Raw genomic sequence first — 22,418 nt, 5'->3', positions numbered from 1 at the left:
GCGCGTTCCTCGGGGAGGTGAAGAGTCGCCAACGTTGATTAAGGGCCGAATTAAATGAGCAGTAATGAAGGCTCGGAGTTACCAAAACCCCCCTCTCCAACCAAGAGGCCGGACAGCAGGGTTTTGAGGGGCTATTGTGGGGTCCGATAATCGACGGGCCAGGCCCGTTTGCTGATGAAGGGTCCAAAGGCCCAAGCCTAAAAAGGTCATGGCCAGAGTTCAAGAATAGTGTGGCCCAATTGGCCCGGAGAAGCAGCCGAGGACAGTGCAGTCCTCGGCTGACCCAAGAAAAAGGGCAGAAAGGTAAAGGGGCGTGCTCGAAGGGGAAATCTAAAATATCTAAGAGAGGCTTCCTTTGCCACCTTCCCCATGCATATCTCTGCGCATAACAGAGCCTTATCCATTAACTTTATCAACAACTCTCAATGACTTAGGTCTGAGACTGATGGGACAAGTATCAGTCTTGAAAAGTTCGACCCTACACGTGGACGAAGGAAATTGAACGCATGCGAGTATAAAAGAAAAAATATGTAACCTAAAAGGGGGGGCTCCTCCAGTCCCACTGAAAGGAGAAAGGGCTTCAGAGGCAAATATATTGGAACCATGCATAAATATCTTAACAAAACCACAGCCGGGTAAACATGACTTAGCCTTTCGATCCCACTCTCTACAAATGATATTGTATGGGCCCATTTACGTGCGAACCCAACTCAACTGCGGTTTAACGCAAATCGTGTGCTTACAGAACTAATTATATAAACTTAAAAAAATGATATTCTTTTCTTTAAAAGTTTAGACGCACAAATGATTACTATATGGTTAAAAATTGTAATAATTTAATCATTTTATGAGTCTAACAAAAATGGATATAAACTGTATTGATGATCATGGAATTATTAAAAATCATTATTGAGAATTATAAGAGGAATTTTGACTAAGAAAATACAATACAACTTACTCTTTTATATACTATATAATAGATATACTATATTTTTATGAGTTTGCTAACATTAAAAATACTGCTTCATATTCTCATGAGTGGTATTTTATTATATAAATTGGCCTTAAATATTATATATAAAAATTATAATGCATGTGTTGTGCTTGTTCGTGTAAGCTCGTATAAATTTACATATGTTTGTGAGTATATAAAAATGCATGTATGTGGGTTCCTCAACTAGTAAAGTCTCTGATGGTTGAATAAGATATTTAGAATTCAATCCCCGCCTACACCAAAAACCGATTAGTATCTTGGTCTAATGATAAAAAGTTATTATCAGAAGCAGACGATAGCTCTTGATACATGTATGATAGTTATAAATTTCTCCCTCGTGAACTTAAATCGTAGCTATGTTACTTTTTTCTAGGTGTCTTATATAAGGATAGAAAATGAAATGGTTTGATGAGACAAATTTCTTATATCCAAAAAAAAAAAAAAAATCAAATTATGCTGACCATTCCTTATAATGGCCTCTATATTATATTATAGAAAAGCAAAATAAATTGAAATTTTTTCCTAGTCACACACTCTAGTGATGACACCACACAGGGGTATGTTTTGATGGTAGGAGTCCTTATCCCAACACCTAGAGATGATTGGTTTGAGCGATAGCACCAGCAAGGCCCGTGTGGTACACGTGGTATTATCAATTGTCATCGTGTGGTATGGGGTCGATGAGCTCACACCGGAGACCCTCTTTTTTTCATTCAGCCCCAAAAAAAAAAAAAAAAAAAAAAAAAAACGCTCACATGATGACAATATGTGTCTTCTATTTTCTCTATTTGTAAACTGGTCAAGTGATGTAATCTCTCACGAGATTAGAATCCACACATGCACTGTCTCACATGTTTGAGAATAGATGCCCCATCAGATAATCTTTCCGGGAAATGGGTCATGGAGGTGAACACAAAAATAAAAAGGAGCACGAAAGTGCATAGAGTTTACCTCGCTCAATGGGATAATCTTCCCTGGAACTAGAAGTGGGCCAAAGTAGAACACTACAATCAAGGAGAGTAGAGTTTTCCTCCCAATACTACTGCATGTATTGATGATCAAATTCTACTAAAGCATTTTTGCAGTCCACACTATGATTTTTACTTCTAAGTGGAAAAAATCAATATCAACATACTTTTAGCAGATAACCATGAAGCTACACCTATTGTCCCACTTCCCAATTTTTTTTAAAAGCCGATGACCCCTAAAAAATTACTATTATAAAGTTTAATATAACCTTAGTATACAACAGATAATAGAACCAGTTGTTTTAATTGCAGGACTTCAGTGTATTGTTCTTGTTTAATTGGTTGGTAGTACCAATGAGCTAAGTAGTAAGGGGTTGTGTCATATGTTTAATGGATGCTCCACCAAACCAAAGCGACCAACTTATTAGTAAACTTATTGTAAAGAATAGAATTCGCTAAAAAGCATTATGAAAAGAATCTAAAATTGTTCAACAGTTTGATTTGTTAAAATTTCGCCTTCGCCTCAGTATATAAGTTTCATGGTCAGATAATATTTTTTTTTTCTTAAATAATTCTTAGAGATTTCACGTTATGAAAATCATGAAAAGAATAAAAAGTCAGTAACTTAGATATTTTTAATTTTTTAGGAGTGGAGCAAGTGCGAGGAAACCAAAGAAAGCTCAATTATCTGGTTCCAACGAGCAGCTAATTTTCAGCCAACTTTACTCTGCTTCCTCTCCCTCTTCTCAATTCAAGCCGGCCATAAAAGTCAGATAATATTTTGTTTTGATTTTAGAAATATTTGGAAATTTTACTTGATGAAAATCAGGAAAAGCGTAATAAAGTTAATTAAAGTTATGATTTTGACGAAGTTTGACAGTTAGTTAGTTAGTTAAGTAGATCAGTTTAAGTAGTTTTAGGTAAGTTAATTCTAAGCTAATCACATATTTCTCTCTTTCTATATATATAATTTTAAAAAATTTAAAATCATATTCTGTCATTTAAAAAATTAATTAATTTTTTTCTTTTTCAGCTTCTTTGAATAACACTTATTTTCCTGCTTGACCACTGGCTAACCTAGAAAAAAGTAATTATTATATATAAATTTTAAAAATATTATGATTTTTTTTATCCTTAAAACATATTTGTGACACTAACCACCCTAAATTGTTTTAGGCTCAACATAATTAAAAAATAATTAATTGAATTTAAAATTAAAAAAAAAAGATCTCTAAATAAATTTGTTACTAGAAATTAACCAGTTATGACAAAAAACTTTAGTTCACTAATCACAAGTAAACAAGAAATTTATATAAAAAAGTTGTTAGCATATAATGAAATGATACAACAGGAAGTTGAGAATAAAAAATAATTATAATGATGTTCAAATAGATTGTAATATAAAAATTCTTAATAAGAACATCAAAATATAAGAAAAATAAATTTTAAATAAAAAATTATTAGTATTTAATAGACATTTAAATAATAAATAAATGAAAAAACTCCTTTTAAAATATCACCTTTGGCCCCAAATAGCTTGAGCCAGTCTGTATATAGCATTAAACAAATCAATAGATCTTTTCTTGGGTCTGTCTTCTTTTTTCTTTTTTCTTTTTTTTTTCTTTTTTTTCTTTTTTTTTTTCAGGGAACTCGGGTCTGTCTAAATTAATTGTGGAATTCACCATTATCACGATGTCACTTTTTCTTATTTAATCATTGTCATGATGTCACATAATTGCTTTGAATAATCATCAATATATATATATATATATATATATATATATATATATATATATATAGATAGGATCCAAAAGATACGTTGCTGTGACTAGACTTATTTACCATATGAAAATCATGAAAAGCGTAAATAAAGTTATAATTTTGATATTTTTACAAGTGGACTAAGAGTCAATCCGGAAACTTCGAGGAACTTTCCTAAGCTCTCTAATATGAATAGAACTCAACACTTCATTAAAGTACAAAGTACAAACCATCACTGTCCACAACTTCTCAATAACAAATTAGGATCCGGTAGGTATTGCATCGGGTGCAATTTACCTTCCTTTGTCTCACAAATTTTTTCTGAACTTTTTTTAATTAATGGTTGAGATTAAAAAGTTGCTTTTTTGCAACTATCAATCTCAACCATTTTTAGTGATTGCATTAGTGATCTCAATCCATGCTGGTCACCAAGAAGTTAATTCCAATCGTGAAGCTTCCTACAACTTTTCTCAACTCTTCAACTTAATACTAATAGTTTTCCTCTTCAATTATTGTCTCTCTTTTTTTTTTTTCTTTTTCATTGCCTTGCAGTATCTTCATCATACATTGCCCTGGTGAAAGGTAAACTTTGTACAAAAGGGAAAAGATTAATGGCAACATCATTCACAAAGATCAAAAAATGACAAACAATGTAGTTATATACATACCCTCAGTCTGCAAAGAAATAAGCCCAATATAATTCTACATAGTGAAATTTTTACTTTTTACCTCATATAAATGTAAAAGTTTTTCTCTAAAATTTGAAAAATCAACAAACAATTCAATGAAAAAAATGGAACCAATGACAACACTTCATGAAAAGGCATGGAATAGGTTAATTTGCTATTATCAGCCTGGATTTTTTGGACACCCTTTCATTAATTGGCATGTTCAGTTTTTTAAAGAACAATTACGTTATTTGCCGAATGATCCTATTATTCATTTTAAAGAAGCATAGTCATCAATTTGAAATGGTAAAGACTCTTTAGTTGATGTTAAAGCAGCTCTAATATCAATGATCTTGATGTCGATTATGAACTTTGCTTGCTCTTAGTTCTCACTTTTTTTTTCTCACATTATTTGTTCTTAAATAAATGTCTAATTCACCCTATATATGTACTTTTTTTTTCTCAAATATATTATTTGCGACCTGAAGTGCATAGTTATTTTGCACTATGCTTATATTAAATTAATTAGTGGATGTATTAGTCATAAAATTTTTAGATTCCACTAAGCATTTGAATAAGAATAACTTTTCATAGTTTTTCAAAAAGCAATTAGAATAGGACTTTCAGAAAATTACGTAGAATATGTAAGAGTAATTGTCATCCCATGTCTCATAAAAGCATGATAACGCGTAAACAAAACTTTACTAGTTACCTTAAACTTATCTTTCTTCTCTTTACTTAATGGGGGAGTAAATTACTTGCATATAGCCCTAATTAAGTTCATCCCGTGTCTCACACTCTCACATGTTCGAAAATAGTTTTGCCCCACTGGATAATCTTTCTAAAAAAAGGGGTCAATGCAAGGTCAACACACAAATAAAAAAGAGCACCGAAAGGCCATGGAATTTACCATGCTCCTAAGAAAATTTTCCCTGGAAGTGGAAGTGAGCCCCACTTGGAGGGTAGAATTTTCCACCGAAAGTACTGGCATTTATTGGTGATCAAGCTTTTCAACTTTCCACGTACAAAGTTGGTATTTAAAAATAAAATAAATAAAAAAGTTTTCCACCAGAGCATTTAGCGTCTGCGTCGGCGCGTTTCACGTCTGCGCATTTCCTTTTTTTTTTTTTTTTTTTGCACGCGTTTCACTGCTTCAAGAGACATAGAGCACTATTTATATACTGTTCACATACTTTTCATGCACTGTTTACACTTACAACCATTTTATTTAGAAAAAAAAAAATTAAAAATGAGTTTTACGGTACTATTTACATATTTAAAAATTATTTTGTTACAGTATTTTCAATTTTCAACAAAATTAAATATATCCAAACAGACCCGAAAGTGAAGAAAACAATATTAACAAACTTTACAGCGGATCACCATGAAGCTAAACCTACTCTTTTTCAATAAATAAACAAACAAGTGTCCCCCTCTTTTCTCTTTCACAAACACGGAAATAATAGAGGCCGTTCCTTTATTAAAAAGGCAATTATATAATAGGATCTGAATCCGACATTGTTTCCAAAAAAAATTAAAAATTTCTCTAAACAATACTTTATACTAGTTACCAGGAACTTACTCATATATTCTTCTCTTTTATTTTTTTATTTTTTTGGATGAATCTCTTTTATTTTCTTAATGGTGTAAATTACTTTGCAGTTTGCACATAGCACTAATAATTAGGTTCATCCCACATGTCCCACACCTAAAGAAACCAAAAAAGCAAAGTCAAGATTTAATAAGTCGGTAGTAGTAAGGATAAAAGAAGACATTGGAATCGTTTTTTCCTCATACAAAGTTGAGAGAGCATTGCCAAAGCACAATAACAAATACTACAAAATAAGAAAATTTTCTATTAGAACTCTATCAGGAGCGTTGTTTCAAGAGGTTTTAGAGCTTTACTTCACAACAGCCAATTGCTGCAATTCTCCATATCCGTAAGTTCTTACTCTTCTTGCTTGTATTCTTGTCTTTTGTTTCTCTCCTTTCACTCCCTCTCTTAAAAAAAAAAAAAAAAAAAAACACATCGAATCGTTTTTTTTCTTATTCCTTGAACTATTTTCCTTTTATTTATTTTCTTCAGTTTTAATTGATACCTTATCTATGCTCATATATGGTGAATTCCTTACAATTTGGATGAGAAAATGTCTAATCTATTGGTGATGCTCTTATATACCAAATACAATCTTAGTGGGTGTTTGTGTCTGGTGAAGCATTTATGCTGTTCACATCACAATAATTCTATGAGATAGTGATGGAACAAATCAATATGAATAGAACTTTATAATTGGTCAAAACGCAATATATATATAGAACTTATATAACTACCACCAGGAGGTTATTCTTTCCTTTTTTTTTGAGAACGCTGAGTGAGTGTGTTGACACTTGAGATATTTGTCATCAAATCTTTATTACACCAAAGTACTTACCTGCGAGAGATACAATTTTAGGCCCCCCATATTACAGCTGAAGTCAATTTTAAGCTTATAATTAAGTCCAATTGTTTAAGTCATTAGCCAATAAAAATATGCATGGACATTAAACACAACAACAAATCCCAATCACAACAAAAACACCCCACACAGTGTTTGCAGAGAGAAAAACCCGAAAATTGGGCAAAAAAAACTCTCAGGGCCTATAGCACCAAACCACCCACTAAACAAGAATAGTTGCAATACAAATCACTTATAGAACCTTGTAAGTTAAGTAATGACTATGTACTTGAGCCTCCAGCACCAACTAGCAATTAATTCCTCAAATCTTTTCTTTTAGTTAGTCTCTGGATCCACGAATTTAACCACCAATATCAAGACAAAGTCTCCTTAGCCACTCAAAGGCCCCTTAGAGATTTAGGGATTGCTTCAATTTTTCCAAACACCAAATAGCACCAAGAACTTAGAAGGTTTCTTTGTGCATATTGGATTTAGACTCTTCTCATGGAATTTGGCAATTAAAGAGGGAGAAGTTTGATAGAATTGAGAAGGTCTTAGCTCTAGGCTTTTAGGTCACTCCATAGCTCTTCAATATAGAAATTGGGTTTAAAATTTTGTGAGAAATTGGGCTCATAAAGTTGAGTCTAAGGGTCCATTTGGTTAAAATGGTGGAAAAGTAAAAGAATAGTAAATAGGGAAGGGATATAAAAGTGGGAGAATAAAAGAGATTTAGTTTTCTATCTTGTGTGTTTGGTTTGGAGTGTAGAAAAGTGGAAGGATGAAAAACTCATTTATTTGATTGAGAAGAAAAATGAAAAGATAGAAAATAAAGTTTGTATAAAATTACTATCGCACTCCTATTACATAATACAAGAAATAATTTCCTTGCAATTATTAAAAAAATACTTTTTATCAATAAAAATTAAAAGAATATCATATTATAAAAATTAAGATATTATTAATATTATAATATTATTTTGTTATTTTATTTATATATAAAAATTAGAGGTGCTTTCTTAAATAATAATAAATAAATAAAAGAGTGAAAGCCCCCCATTTAATACCACCAACGTTGATTTAAAAAAAAGGGAAAAAAAAAGCCAAAAAATGCAAAAGTAACTGTTTACAGCTTTGAATAAATATGCACTATGAATTCAAAAAAAAAAAAAAAAAAAAACACAACGACAACAACGAATAAAAAAGCAAGACATTGAAGAGAAAAAAAGAACACAATGTGAACGTAATTCAATGCATAAACAATATGCATAGCCAGACACACTGAAAGGAGAGGGGTAAATCTGGTATTTGGCTAGCATGGAGTTTTTCCTTCGGTTTTCTCTCTAAATTGGGGAGAAAACATTTTGATGGGTTCAGGGAGAAAACACTTGGGCCCCATCAATTTTTTTCCCTTCCCTCTCTCTAACCAAACAACCATCAAAAGTGTTTTCCCTCTCATTTTCTCTCTTTTTTCTTTTCTTTTTTATCCACCCTCCCTAAAATCCACCTAATCAAACGTACCCTAATAAATTGTAACTAATTTCTCTTGGGTATTGAGCCGTGAGAGGCAACAAAGAGGCAAGGATGCTGCCTTAGGCTTTCAGTAATAATTTAAACACTTTTTTCAATAAATTATTACATTTCATATAATATACTTCAATTATATTCCAAAATTTTAAATTTATCAAATCCAATTATCAAAATACCAAAATTAATCAAACTAAAAAATATATATAAAAAAAAAAAAAAAAAATCATATACATAGTAGTTTGGGTTGGGTTATATGGGTTGAAAAAATTATACATCCGACATGACCAAAGGCTCCAAACATATCTTTTTCCAAAAAAAAAAAAAAATGGGGTGCAAACAAAGTAACCTATGTCTTTATCAACGATATGAGGTGCAAAATTAGGAAGGCAAATAAAAGAAAAATAAAGCAATTATGCATTGTTTTTACCTTTCTTCAGCTACTTTACACACACTGCTTATAATAAATTAATTAGTGGATGTATTATTAGTCATAAAGTTTTCAGAATCTACTAAGAACATGTTTGGTTCGCTGTGATGTGCCTTTAATTTGATGTACATTACAATGATGTGACATTAAGATTTTTGGTTTATTTTATTTTTTCTAATACTATCATAATTTAAAATTACAAAATATATCACATCACCTTAATCTCACCACCTTCCTAAACAATGTAATGTTGTATTCTTGTATTGAAATTGTATTAGTATAAGATTACAATAACGTAATATTACAGTATAATGTAACATCATGCCGAACTAAATGCCCCCTAAGCATTTGTGCGTGTCACATCACGATCAATGGCATCAAGAATATATAGAAAGATAACAATATGAATAGAACTTTATAGTTTTTTTTTTTTTTAATTTTTTAAACTGATTAGAACTTATTGTCCAGTCTCCAAAAAAAAAAAAAAAATCTTTATTGTTAATCTACAATCAATATAAATACTATAAATACGACTTTATAGCTGGCGGCTAGGAAATTCCTTGTCATCAAATTTCCACTAAAGCCCTTAAAAATAAAAATAAAAAAGTTTTCACTAAAGCAAGTAAAAAAGGCAGAGGAAGTAATATAAAGTATAAACAAAACTTTAGTTAAAATTTAAAAAGACCCAATGAGAAAGTTTTCACATTCCCATGCTTTTAATTTTGTATTGTTCATTTTGGTAATGACAAAATTTTTATTTCGTGGGTTCCAATTAGTTCAACTGGTAAAATCTCTGATGGTTGTATCAGTAGTGGACGTCATAGGTTGAAACTCTCCTAAAAAAAAAGAAATTCTTATTTCAAGTAATCATGTATAGTGCACGTGACCATTTTATCATACAATCATTAAAAAAATTATTGTTTTTAATGAATTATAGCAATAAAAATTCTTTCTAAATTAAAGTTTAATAAACAAATTCTTAAAATGCAAATTGGCCGTGGGTCGTGAGCCCCACTTGGGACCTGGCGGTATGGGTTTGAGGGCTATTTCTATTTGTATTTGGTGGCGTTTTCCTGGACTTATATATGGGTCATTACTGAAAGCCTCAAGGTGTATGATACAAAATTAAAAGCACAGAGGGTGTGTTTTGAAATTGACCCAAACCTCAGGGGTCTTTATGCAATTTGGCCAAAACGTTTTAGCTGACTAGCAGGAACTTGAACAAAAACTTTACATCTGGTCACTCTTTCTCCTCTTTTCTTTTCTTAATGGCTAATTGGGGAGTAAATTACTTGCGTATTGCTAATTAAGTTCACATCCCATGTGCCACTCGTAAAGAAGCCAAATAAAAAAGAGTTCAAGACCAAATTGCATTTTAAGTTCAAATCTCACACTTCTATGTTTTCAATTAAAATGTCAAGGGTTCAAATTCCCTCAACTTCAACTATCGAATTATAAAAAATGAATAATGATAACAATACGTTGAAAAAACTAGTTGTGGTTAGTTAGGTAAAAAGAAAAGTATTGGATCGGTTGAGACCTTTTAGAAAAGTGGGAGATAAATCAGAAACAAGAAGCTCTTCAATTAATTAGAATTGTATTCAACAAGCGTTGTTCCAAAAGATTTTAGATTCTTTACAAAGAATTGTTGCAATTCTCCAAATCTTTAAGTTCTCACTTCTCTTGCACACATCCATGTCTTATATTTCTCTCCTTTCACTCCATCCTTGATATGAAATGTCTACCCAAAAAGAAAAAAAAAAAAAAAAAATCTCTTCGCCAATCTATTTTCGTTTTAATTTATTTATTTATTTTTTTTTTTTTTTGAGAATGCACGTTGTTTCTTCAATTTTAATTGAATGTACTTTTTATCTAATTTTTGGTTCAACATTTTCTAGGATAATTTCAATGGCTTCCATGAGCACTGAAAGAGCCTTGTCACCATCATCATCATCTTCTTCTTTTACACCTCGATGGAAATACGATGTGTTCCTAAGTTTTAGAGGCAAGGATACCCGAAATAATTTTACAGACCATCTATATTTTGCTTTGAAACAGAAGGGCATTTTCACTTTTAGAGATGATGAAAAACTAGAGAGAGGAAAATCAATTTCACCAGAGCTTTCAAAAGCAATAGAAGAATCAAGGTTTGCTATTGTCATATTCTCAAGAAACTATGCATTTTCTACATGGTGCCTAGATGAACTTGCAAAGGTCATTGGATGTGTGAAAGAGACGGGAATGATAGTTCTACCAATTTTTTATAATGTGGATCCATCTGATATACGGAAACAAATTGGAACTTTTGCACAAGCTTTTGCTGAACACGAAGAACGTTTTGAGGAGAACATAAAGAAGGTGCAGAAATGGAGAGATGCTTTGAGAGAGGCGGGCAATCTCTCTGGGTGGCACTTACAAGATAGGTAATTTAATTTGAGATATATTTTTCTTCCGTATGTGTCAAACATCTCTCCCTATATTTACCATGTGAATTATACTGTCAAACATATACACAAGATTTTGACTATAGTATATTCTACATTTAATCTATGAACATTATATTTCTTATGTAATCTATACTATATCAATAATGGTTTCGCTTTTAATTTAGGAAAACAATCTTCATTAAATAATAAGAAATAAAATTATAGAATTTGAAAAACAAAATATCATGACCTTAAATGTCGGATAATAATAAAAAATGTTGGAAAGTGTGAGAAAAACAAAGAGTTATAAAGATTAAAGAGTTGGTTATCTTTTAAAATCAAATTATCCATACATACATATAAAGTGGAGGAGTTAATGATAGTTATAAAAATTAGGGAAAATAAAATTTTATTGAAATAGGATCCCCAAATTAACCTTTTTACTAACTTGTAACTCTCTACATATTCACAGACACATTTAAGAATATGGCAAGACTTAGGTACAGTATTTAGGTGCTGTTCCTTAGGTTCCTCTTTTAAGATTCTGCTATGTGAATTTTTGTTCATGGGATGAAAGTGTATTTTTTAGTTAAGTAATTACATTGTTGAATCTTAAGAGGGGGACCGAAGTTTTTTCCTTAAGAATAAACACAATTAGATATATATTAAACATTCATACCTAAACTTAATACTACTGATTTCATTTTAGTATTTTTGTTAATTCTTTGAAAATACTTTGTAATGAATCTAATGATAACTTTTTAATGAAAATACTTTTTAAAATTTATTGAAATAGGATCTCCAAATTAACCTTTTTACTAACTTGTAACTCTCTACATATTCACAGACACATTTAAGAATATGGCAAGACTTAGGTACAGTACTTAGGTGCTGTTCCTTAGGTTTCTCTTTTAAGATTCTACCATGTGGATTTTTGTTCATGGAATGAAAATGTATTTTTTAGTTAAGTAGTTACATTGCTAAATCTTAAGAGGGGGACCTAAGTTTTGTCCTTAATAATAAACACAATTAGATATATATTAAACATTCATACCTAAGCTTAATACTACTGATTTCGTTTTAGTATTTTTGTTAATTCTTTGAAAATACTTTGTAATGAATCTAATGATAACTTTTAATAGAGTGTGCAAATTGTTTATTATGAATTCCTTGATTTTATTTTTTTATTTTTTTATTTTTAAGAAAAGGTAATTTGACGATCTATATACTTAAGTTTTACATTTGAACGTAATTTTTGTTAATTTTAACATAATGAATTTACTTAATGTTTAAAATTTCAAATTAGTTATAAAAATTGAGTTATTATAAAAATATAAAGAAGATAACAACCAATTCATTAGAACATAATAGAATTTTTCATTGACATTTATACTTGAATTAAAAACAAGTTTTAAGGCCAAAAAGTTCAATTCAAAAAGTCTATATTTTACCCACAATAGAAAAACTCTAAAACAAATAAATTCAATCTCAAAATCAAAGCACATAGTAATTCATCTTATCTCCAAAATCAACATGGGTGATTCATAGTAAGTTAATAAATTCAATAGATGTTAACACAAAAATTAGCTATGTATATAGAAACAATAGCTCATATTATATGAATAGCAAAGAATAAACTCAGTATCACAAATAAGACATTTAAGATGTCATGCCCTTTGTATTGTCCCAACAGGATGGGTCACACCCACATAATGCCCCCATCGATAGGGTCACTAGAAAATAAACAATTGCCAATTAAAATCACAACATCACAACTTCCACAACACGAATGAATTATAATCCGGATAGTGTACAAATACGATCAAATGAGTTTCACAAATGCAATAGCAATAGCTCAAAGATATAAGAATGGAATTTGAGATTAAAAGGGTCACATGAGATGGTACAATGTGTAAAGAAAATGACAATGAGTTGAGGACACTTGAAAAAACATGGAAACTTATCAAGAATGAACTTTTAAATGGGTTCATCAATGAATATGGTAAAACAAGAGGAATAGTATGTAAAGTCTCACTTATATATTTGGATCTATAAAAACCTCAAGAGGAGAGATTGTTATTAATATAAATGTTTGGGAGGAGTGTCATCTTGATAAAACTTGAGGAATGTTGGTGGAATTTACTCTAATTTTAATTATTATAGTCTGATATGATTTTGAGATGAGCTTATATAATATCTAATTTTAATGTGAATGTTTTGGTGCCAATAACTAAATGACTAATTGTTATATAATTCTAAAACTCTCATATATTGTACCAAATATCTTATAATTTCACATGGAATGATTTTTTTTAAAGATAGGTTTGAGTCAAAAGTTATTTCAAATGTTGTTATTTTTAGTCAATAGCAACTTATTCAGGGCACAAATCGAAACAATTAAAAAGGTTAATGGTTTTAGTTGATAATTTTAGAAATTGAAGGTTAATTTGAAACCAATCCAAGCCTTATGGGAATTATGAAATTTATAATTCTAACACAACTCCTAATTAGATTAATATTCTGACAATCAAAATAATTCCGCTATTAGATCACACGTTCTAGTAGGTGTAATTTTAAGTTGGATTCCACTGTTCAATGGCCAACAAGGATAATGACCATTGCTATCATAAGAAATAGGATTGGATGATAACATTAAATTTCCTCATTTCTAAATATTTTGCAGCTGCTCTCTTCCCTCTCTTTTGTAGGCTTTCTTCTTCTTCCTTACTCCCTGTAAATTAAAGCATTAATTTGGAAACTGGAAAGTAGGGAAACGTTTCGTTAATTATATAGTTAAAATACGGGTAGTTCTTTGATTTTGGCTTGAAGCATTCAATTACATTATTACCAAAAAAAAAAAGGGGCATTCAATTATATAAATTCAACCCAATTTCAGATTTAACCAACTAAACTTAATGCCACATGTCTACATAATTTTTTGTTGGATATATCCTGTCCTTGTAAATTCAGATTCACAGCTTATTGTTCTCTCTTCTTTGTAGGTCTGAGGCAGAATGTATCCAAGACATTGTGCAAGTGATATTAAATAAATTGAGAAATACATTCTCAGCACATACAATGGGACTAATAGGAATAGAATCCCGAGTGGAGAAATTGAAGTCATACTTAGCTATAGAGTCAAATGATGTTCGCATTATAGGAATTTGGGGGACAGGAGGAATGGGTAAGACAACTCTTGCAAGAGTTGTCTATAGTATGGTTTCCAATCATTTTGAAGCTTGCTGTTTTATTTCTAATGTTAGGGAAGAATCTAAAAAATGTGGTTTATGTAAGTTACAAAAAATACTTTTGGAAAAACTTTTGATGCTAGAAAATTTGAATCTTCAAGATGTCGATGATGGAGTTCAAATGATCAAGAATAGGTTACATAACAAAAAGATTCTTCTTGTTCTTGATGACGTAAATGAATTAGACCAATTGAAGAAGTTAGCTGGGGAGCATTGTTGGTTTGGTTCAGGTAGTAGAATTATGATAACAACAAGAGATAGGCATTTGTTGGTGAATCATGAAGTAAATGAAATATATGAGGCTGAAGTATTGAATCATGATGAAGCTCTTAAACTTTTTAGTTTGAAAGCTTTTAAAAAGGACCATCCAGCTGAAGATTATGAAAAGCTATCTCAAGCTTTTGTAGATTATTCTAAGGGGCTTCCTTTGGCCCTTGAAGTTTTGGGTTCTTTCTTGTGCAAAAAAAACATTGATGAATGGGAAAGTGAATTGAATAGGCTCACCGAATTTTGTGATAGAGGAATTCTCAATGTGCTTCAAATAAGTTTTGATGGATTACAACCAACAGAGAAGGATATTTTCTTAAATATTGCTTGCTTTTTTAATCACAAGAATCAAGATGACGTCATAAAAATACTAGACTATCTTGGGCTTCATGCTATAATTGGATTGAGGGTTCTTATTGATAAGTCTCTCATTAAAGTGGAATTGCATGAAAATCGATTGTGGATGCATGATTTACTACAAGAAATGGGTCGAGATATAGTTTGTCAAGAGTGCTCTAAAGACCCAGGAAAACGTAGTAGATTGTGGTCGTTTAAAGATATCGATAATGTGTTGACAAAAAATACGGTAAGGGGTTATTGAAAGAAACTAAGAATATATCTTATTTTGTTATTCAACATAATTTTTTTTATAAAGAATGATGGAGTTTAAATTATATTAGTCTAGTAATAATACATTTTATACTAATCCCTCTTATTCTTACTAACAGGGAACAGAGGCAATTCAAAGCATAGTACTAGAGTTGTATGAACCAAGAAAGGTATATTGGAATCCTGAAGCCTTTTCAAAGATGCAAGATCTAAGATTGCTTAAAATTTGTGGTGTTCAACTTATGCATGATCTCAAACATCTTCCTAGTAGCTTAAGAGTTCTTGATTGGAGAGAGTACCCTTCAAAATTGTTGACACCAAGTTTCCAATTAAAGGTAATTTAGGTACCCTTATACTACTTTTTTTTATAATAAGTTTGTTTGTAGAAGCTAATTGTTTTTCTCTTTTTTTTTTTTTTCTTTTTCTTTTTTGGCTTTTAACAGAGTTTTGAGAATTTGAAATTCATTAAGCTGAGTAAATCTCTAAAATTTATTGAAGCCCCAGACATCATTAAAGTCCCAAATCTTGAGAGTTTGGTTCTTGAATATTGTATAAATTTACGTAAGATTCACCCGTCAATTGGAATTCATAAAAAGCTTACTATTCTTAATTTTGATGGGTGCAAGAACCTCACAAGTCTTCCAAGCAAGTTTGAAATGGAGTGTCTCACGGAACTTAGACTTTATGGTTGCTCAAAAATAACAAAAATTTCAGAATTTGGGAGAAACATGAAACGTGTACGCCGCCTTTGTTTGAGTGGTACTGCAATTACAACACTACCCACGTCAATTGAGCATTTGACTGCCCTTGATTTGTTGGATTTACGTAATTGCAAAAATCTTGTGCATTTACCTGATACCATTTTTAATTTAAAGTTGCTTAGATTCGTCATTCTTGAGGGATGCTCAAAACTGGATAGACTGCCAGAGAACCTAGGGAATGCCGAAAGTCTAGAGGTATTGTTTTTGAGCGAAACTGCTATAAGAAAGGTCCCTTCTTCCATTGGTCTCTTAAAACATCTTATCGGGCTAGAATTCAGAGGATGGAAGGGGTTATCATCTAATAAATCGTGGTATGAGCTCCTCCCGTTTTGTTCAATGCCAACAGGTCCTCATCCCATCGACTTGCTATTCTCTTCTCTATCTCTATCACCTGCGTCTTCTTTGTTCATTTTAGATTTAAGTGACTGCAATCTCAAGGAAATCCCCAATGATATTGGTTCCTTCTTCAATTTACATAAATTGGATCTAAATGGAAATGATTTTGTTTGCCTTCCGGAAAGCATCATTCGACTTTCGGAATTGACATGGTTGCAGTTGAATAATTGCACAAGTCTTCGATCATTGCCAAAGCTTCCATTGAATATTGAAAGCGTTGAGGCAGAAGGTTGTATCTCACTGGAAATGTTACCAGATCCATTAAAACCAAGCGATTCATTGGAACCATCTCTCGGTCTTCAAAATTGCTTTCAATTGGCTGACAATCAAAGCTGCATAGACTGGTTTATCTCAGGGATAAAAAAGTACCTCAAGCTCACTCCCTCTCTCCCTCTCTCAGTCCTAAAAACCAAGCATCATTATCCATATTATCCATATGTCATTGTTATTCCTGGAAGTGAAATTCCTAAGTGGTTTAGCCACCAAAGCATGGGGAATGAAGTGAAAATAAAACAACCTTCTCATTTGTGTAAGAAGGTGGGAATTGCTTTTTGTGTTGTGTTTTGTACGAATGATTTTTATTCATTTCGCTCTCTTAGCTATTCGTTGATAGCCAATGGAAAAAGAATTGAGATTGGTTACTATCCCTCAATTGATAAGGTTTCATCAGATCACGTTTGGCTAGTCTATGTGGTTCCTCAATTCTTGGATGAGGAATCAAATAAATTATTGTGGGAAGATGACGTGAATGGATTCAGTCAGATTAGAATTAAAATTGAAAGCAACCATGTCAAGGTAAAAAAATGGGGGATCCGTATGATATACAAGAAAGAAATTGAAGATCTTGACAGAACAATGGTCCAGTATAGCAACAGCAGCATCACTCCTTATGATGGCATGGATGTTGTCCATCATAATTTCGACCATTCGTCAGTGGTAGTGGAATGTCACAAAGTCAAGCGCAGACGTGATGATTACAATGGGGCAGGACCCAGTGGAGAAGGAAGCTCTAATGACATACCAAACCCAAAAAGGATTAAAAGGCACACAGAAGCCCATGGTAAATCTGATTGTGAGGAGTCAAGTGAGTACAAGGACTGTGATGAGGAGTTAAGCGATTGGGACGAATCTAATGACAGTAACCCTGATGCTTAATCAACTTTTCAGTAAGTCACTGTCTTTCCTCTGTTGGTTTCTGCATTTTCTTTTTCTTTTTTCTTTTAGTGTACATTTATTAATGGATTGCCCACCACATGTTTGACTAGAGTTATCAATAAGAGCAATTTGAAACAAAGAATGGTAATACTCCTAGCTAATTTGATATGCATATAAAAAACAGAGTCTTATGAATTAAACAATGATTAGGGTCATCTTGGTTTAGTGATTGTGTTACTTGTTTAGTGAATCTGTCACATGGCCAAGAGATAAAAAGATAAGTGCAGTCCATTGTATGCTTTTTAATTTCTTTCGTAATTTTTAGAATTTTTTAAGGTGCAAAAACAATATATGCATGAGGTGAATCTGCCACTGCAAACATTACAATCGAAATTAATTTTTATCTTATTACATATTATATATGTGAAGTCATGCATAGATTGTAGTCAGAATGATTAGTCTAGCTAGGGGTAGTATCTAGCTTCCTCCTTAGTTGAAAGTTCTCTGAAGTTGTGTACTAATCTTCAACCAAAGAAAATGCTTCTTTTTTTTTTTTTTCCTGTTTAAGGGAATAGCTGAGTTTTCTGTTCTAGTTCTTGTTCCTTTTATTTTTTATTTTTTTGCTCTGAAAATTCATATTATTTTAAAGTATGACGACAGTATATAACTTTTCCCCACTCCACTTGCTATAGAGCTAAGACAATCAAGATTCCAATTCTAAAATGTACAAACTTTAAAATCAAATGTAGTTATAAATTTAAAATCTTCAGCAATGAGGAACTTGATAATAACTTTAATGAGGAATTAATTTGGATATTAAAATTTCTGTAAAGAACAAATCATTAAAAAAATTCTTGATACATCCAAATATCAACATTATTGACAATTGAACGCATCAAAATAATTAGTCTTCCTAGAGGTTGTGTCTAGCTTCCCCCCTTGTTGAAGGTTTTTTAGGGTTGTTTACTAACCTGAAACCAAAGCAGATGCTCTTTTTCTGATTAAGAGAATAACTGATTTTTCTATTCTTTTCTTTTTATTTTTTGCTTTTGCTTTTCACTGAATTTTTTATTATTGGAAAGTAGGACAACAATCATAAGGTTACTAAAATGATTTGTATTAGCATGTTTGAGAACATTGTTATTGCAATTCTCATAATGCAACAAGCTTTAGAATCAAATCATGGTTAGTGATTGTTCAAAATTTTCAACCATGAGGAGCTTGATCATAACTTACCTTAATGGGGAATTAATTTTGATATGCAAAATTTATTCAATGACCAAATCATTACCATGTTCTCAATATATCCAAATATTGTAATGTTGTTGACAATTGATCAGCAGTAATATTCTTGGTGAACTGCTTAAACTATCAGCGTTGGGAACCTAAGCTTGTACCTATATGTTAATAGATTTGCCATCACCAACTAAATGGGAAGCTCTCACAGGAGACAATCTTCAAAGTTAAAATCATTTAGTCCAATTTTATGTGTCACCAAAACAAAATTTTGAATGACTATATATTACTCAATTGTTAGACCTGTCTTGTTAGATCCGTGATTTGCCAAAAGAGAAGTGCGTTTGAATCTATTATTAAATGGCCTTAGCCATCTGATGCCTTTATTTTACAATGTTGGGAAATCATCAAAGACTTCATCTTCACATGTAATGCTTGTGAAGAAGAATTGGTGAGACCTTTATAATATTTGAATTTCATTTTTTAAGTGTCATATCTTTCTTCCTTTGATTTCTCATGTAGATATTTCTTTCTTTCATTCGTTCTTTCTTCTCCTTCCTCTTTTACTTCAAAGATTTAGAGTTTAATAGGTGCCCTGTGACATATCTTTTTTCTATGGTGCTTTCTTACATTTATAATTTAGTAGACAGGTACAGACACATGTAAGTGCCCTGTTTCTTTTTAATAGTAATAGTTTAAAATTCATTTCATACGTAGTACTGCTCTTTAATTGTTTAAGCTTTTACCAAATGAATTTTGTGCTATTTCCTCTTGATGTTCTTGAAGTTTTCTAACTTTTATACCTTTAACTCTGAATAAAATTATTGACTGAAATTTGTACTTACCCATTTCAGATCATGACCAGGGCAAAACTGTTCATGCTCTTTTCAAAGGATAAAACAAACCAGAAGACTTATCTCCATAGGTAACTTAGTTTGGCTACCCAATCAAAGTGACTCAACTAGAATTAGAATCAAAGGATAACAGATGTTAAACCTAAGCGTACGACAAACTTAGCCATAAATTACTAACCTAATTCTCTGGTGCATAGTCAATCAAGCAAGCAACTGTGCAGAAAATGTTGAAAAATAGAGAAGGTATCCTGCTTTGATTTGTAAGCCCTGCTCTAGATGTATTGTTGTTTTGATGCCTTACATCCAAAATTTAAGTTGTCATATTTTTCGGCTTGGTTTTGTCTTTTTAGTCTGATGTATTGTATTTTGTAGTGGAAAGATCCTATAGTTTTATTTTGATGTGTTTTGTCCAGAATTTAATTTTAGTCATGTATGTGTGTGTCAATGTTTTTCAATAATACAAAAAATATTATTTTGCTAGGTTATAAAAACCATACTTTAGGAATCCCTCAATTAAGTCAAAATAAGCTACTACTATTAATAGGTATTTAAACTTATCTTTACACTTTGGCTTAAAAACAGGACCTGATTAGAGAGCTGTACTCTCCAGAAGTGGCTGCTCAAATTTTAGCTATCCCTATCTCAAGCTGTGGAGTTACTGATAAGCTGCTATGGCCTCATACAACACAACTTAGTGAGTGAAACCAAGTGTCTTATGCAATGAGGAAGACAACTTGGATCATTTATTCCTGAAGCACAGTCTTGCTTGGGCTGTATAACCTCAACACAGTTATGTTTGAGGGTGCAAAAAAGTGTACTTTTCATGCTAATGCTCAGTAAAGCTTTGTTTTGTAGGTATGCACAAGCCTGTTATGCACAACATGTTGATTAGAGTAACTACTAGAGAGTCCCAAGGCGAGTGTGTCCAGTCGTGGAGGGATGGCAAGTGTTGCTGACAATTGAGGGGCACTGGCAGAGCAGATGCAAATGGGGTTGTTTTGCCTATGTAGCTAAATAATGGGCTGGTAGATAATTTTTCAGGCTGTTTCAGTAATACCATATGCAAACGAGTGGAAGCTTACTGTTTGAGAAGCATATTTTCCAGGCTTGTTTCTGAGTGTTAGGAATCTGAGCTTGTATATATATTTAAATATATGTGCAATCACCATCTAAATAAAAAGGTCTCACGATAGACAATCTTCAAAGCAAAAACAAGTCTGATTTTATCTGTCACCAAAACATTGCTGTCAATGACTCAATTATTAGACCTGCCACATAATAAAATATGGAACTGTAACTATCAGTAAATAGCCTTAGTCATGTGCTCCTTTTATTCTGCAATGTATGGAAACCATCATACATATCATTGTTCTATGTAATGCTTTTGTAAAAGCCTTTGTGAGACCTTAGTAATATTTCAATCCCATTTGAAAGTAACAAATCTTTTTTCTCTGCTCTTTGTTACTTACCCCAGCACACACCCCACCACCACCCCCCCCCCCCCCCCCCCCCCAGCCCACCCCTTTCTTCTTCTTTCTGGACATTTAGGAGTTTCATATATGATGTTGGTTGAGTTTGAAAGAAAAAGGATGCAATAATATGAATTTCCCCATCAACCTGTAATATTAAAAGTTTAAAACTCTTTTAATATGTATCAAGACTCTTTATTTATGTAAGTATTTACTATACGACTTGTGTTTTGCCTCTTGATGTACTTGAAGGTTTTTCCACCTTTTAATAATCTTCATTCCCACTTAAGATCATGAAACAAACTAAAAGACCTATCCCCAAGTCGTATTATAATTAGGTTATACCCTGTTAAAGAGAATCAACTAGAATTAGAATTAAAGTACAGCAGTAGACAGTAGAGAAACCTGAGCATATGACAAACTAAATCATAAATTACTAACCAAATCATCTGTTGCATATTCGTCTTTACGGTAATCAGACTCGAACAGGCAAGCAACTGAGTAGATGAGGTTAAAAATTGAAGGTAGCCTCATTGGCTCTCCCGTTCTAGTTATCTTTCTTTGGTGTATTACATCTAGATTTAAAGTATCATTCCCTTTGGTTTTGTTATTCTAATCCTGATGTATTCTCTTTCATTGTGGAAAGATGCTACACTTTGAGAATCATTCAAATATATGTATATGAATAATTGTCATTCCTTTTTTGAAAAATTTATATTATTGTATTATCTTGAAGCCAAAAGAATCTGTATATGTTAATAGGTATTTAGAGTCATCTTTGCACTGACTTGGAACAGGACCTGGTTAGGGAGCTACTCTCCCGAAGTTGCTGCTCCAATTTTATCTACCCCTATCTTAAGGCAAGGAGTTACTGATAAGCTGATATGGCCTCATGTAATGCGTGGTCGATATGAGGTCAAAAGAGGCTACCAATTGCTGCAGGCATTGGAAGTAAGGAAAATAAGACAATGGATTCTAGTTTGAGGGTCATAACTCTTAGATGGAGAAATCTTGTGGATCTTAAAGCTTCCTTTGAAGTTTGAAGTTATTTTATTTATTTATTTTGTGGAAGTTTTGGCATGAGGACTTACCGATTAAAACAGAATAGTGAAAATGAAACATAGTGAGTTATAGTAGGTGTGTCTTATGCAATGAGGAAGGGAAAAACTTGGATCATTTATTCCTTCTGCGCTATCTTGATTGAGCTGTATTGTTTG

General features: G+C 31.9%; 1 protein-coding gene and 1 long non-coding RNA gene across 2 annotated transcripts in view; both read left to right on the top strand.

Moving 5' to 3' along the window:
• Positions 1-6,105: 6,105 nt before the first annotated feature.
• LOC126700431 (TMV resistance protein N-like) overlaps positions 6,106-22,418 on the top strand; it is a 168,240-nt gene continuing 151,927 nt past the window's right edge. Inside the window, exons 1-2 of the mRNA XM_050398591.1 lie at positions 6,106-6,331; positions 10,679-11,203. Coding sequence (XP_050254548.1) covers positions 10,689-11,203 — 515 coding nt within the window. The 5' untranslated portion in view covers positions 6,106-6,331; positions 10,679-10,688. The remainder of the gene's footprint in view (positions 6,332-10,678; positions 11,204-22,418) is intronic.
• Positions 19,810-21,039, top strand: LOC126700472 (uncharacterized). Its single transcript, XR_007647186.1, has 3 exons — positions 19,810-19,975; positions 20,315-20,426; positions 20,588-21,039. It is a non-coding gene; the product is annotated as an uncharacterized LOC126700472 (long non-coding RNA).

The sequence above is a fragment of the Quercus robur genome, chromosome 9, assembly GCF_932294415.1.
Source record: "Quercus robur chromosome 9, dhQueRobu3.1, whole genome shotgun sequence".
Taxonomy (NCBI): Eukaryota; Viridiplantae; Streptophyta; class Magnoliopsida; order Fagales; family Fagaceae; genus Quercus; species Quercus robur.
The sequence above is the reverse complement of the archived record's forward strand: the minus strand, read 5'-3'. Positions and strand labels throughout refer to the sequence as shown.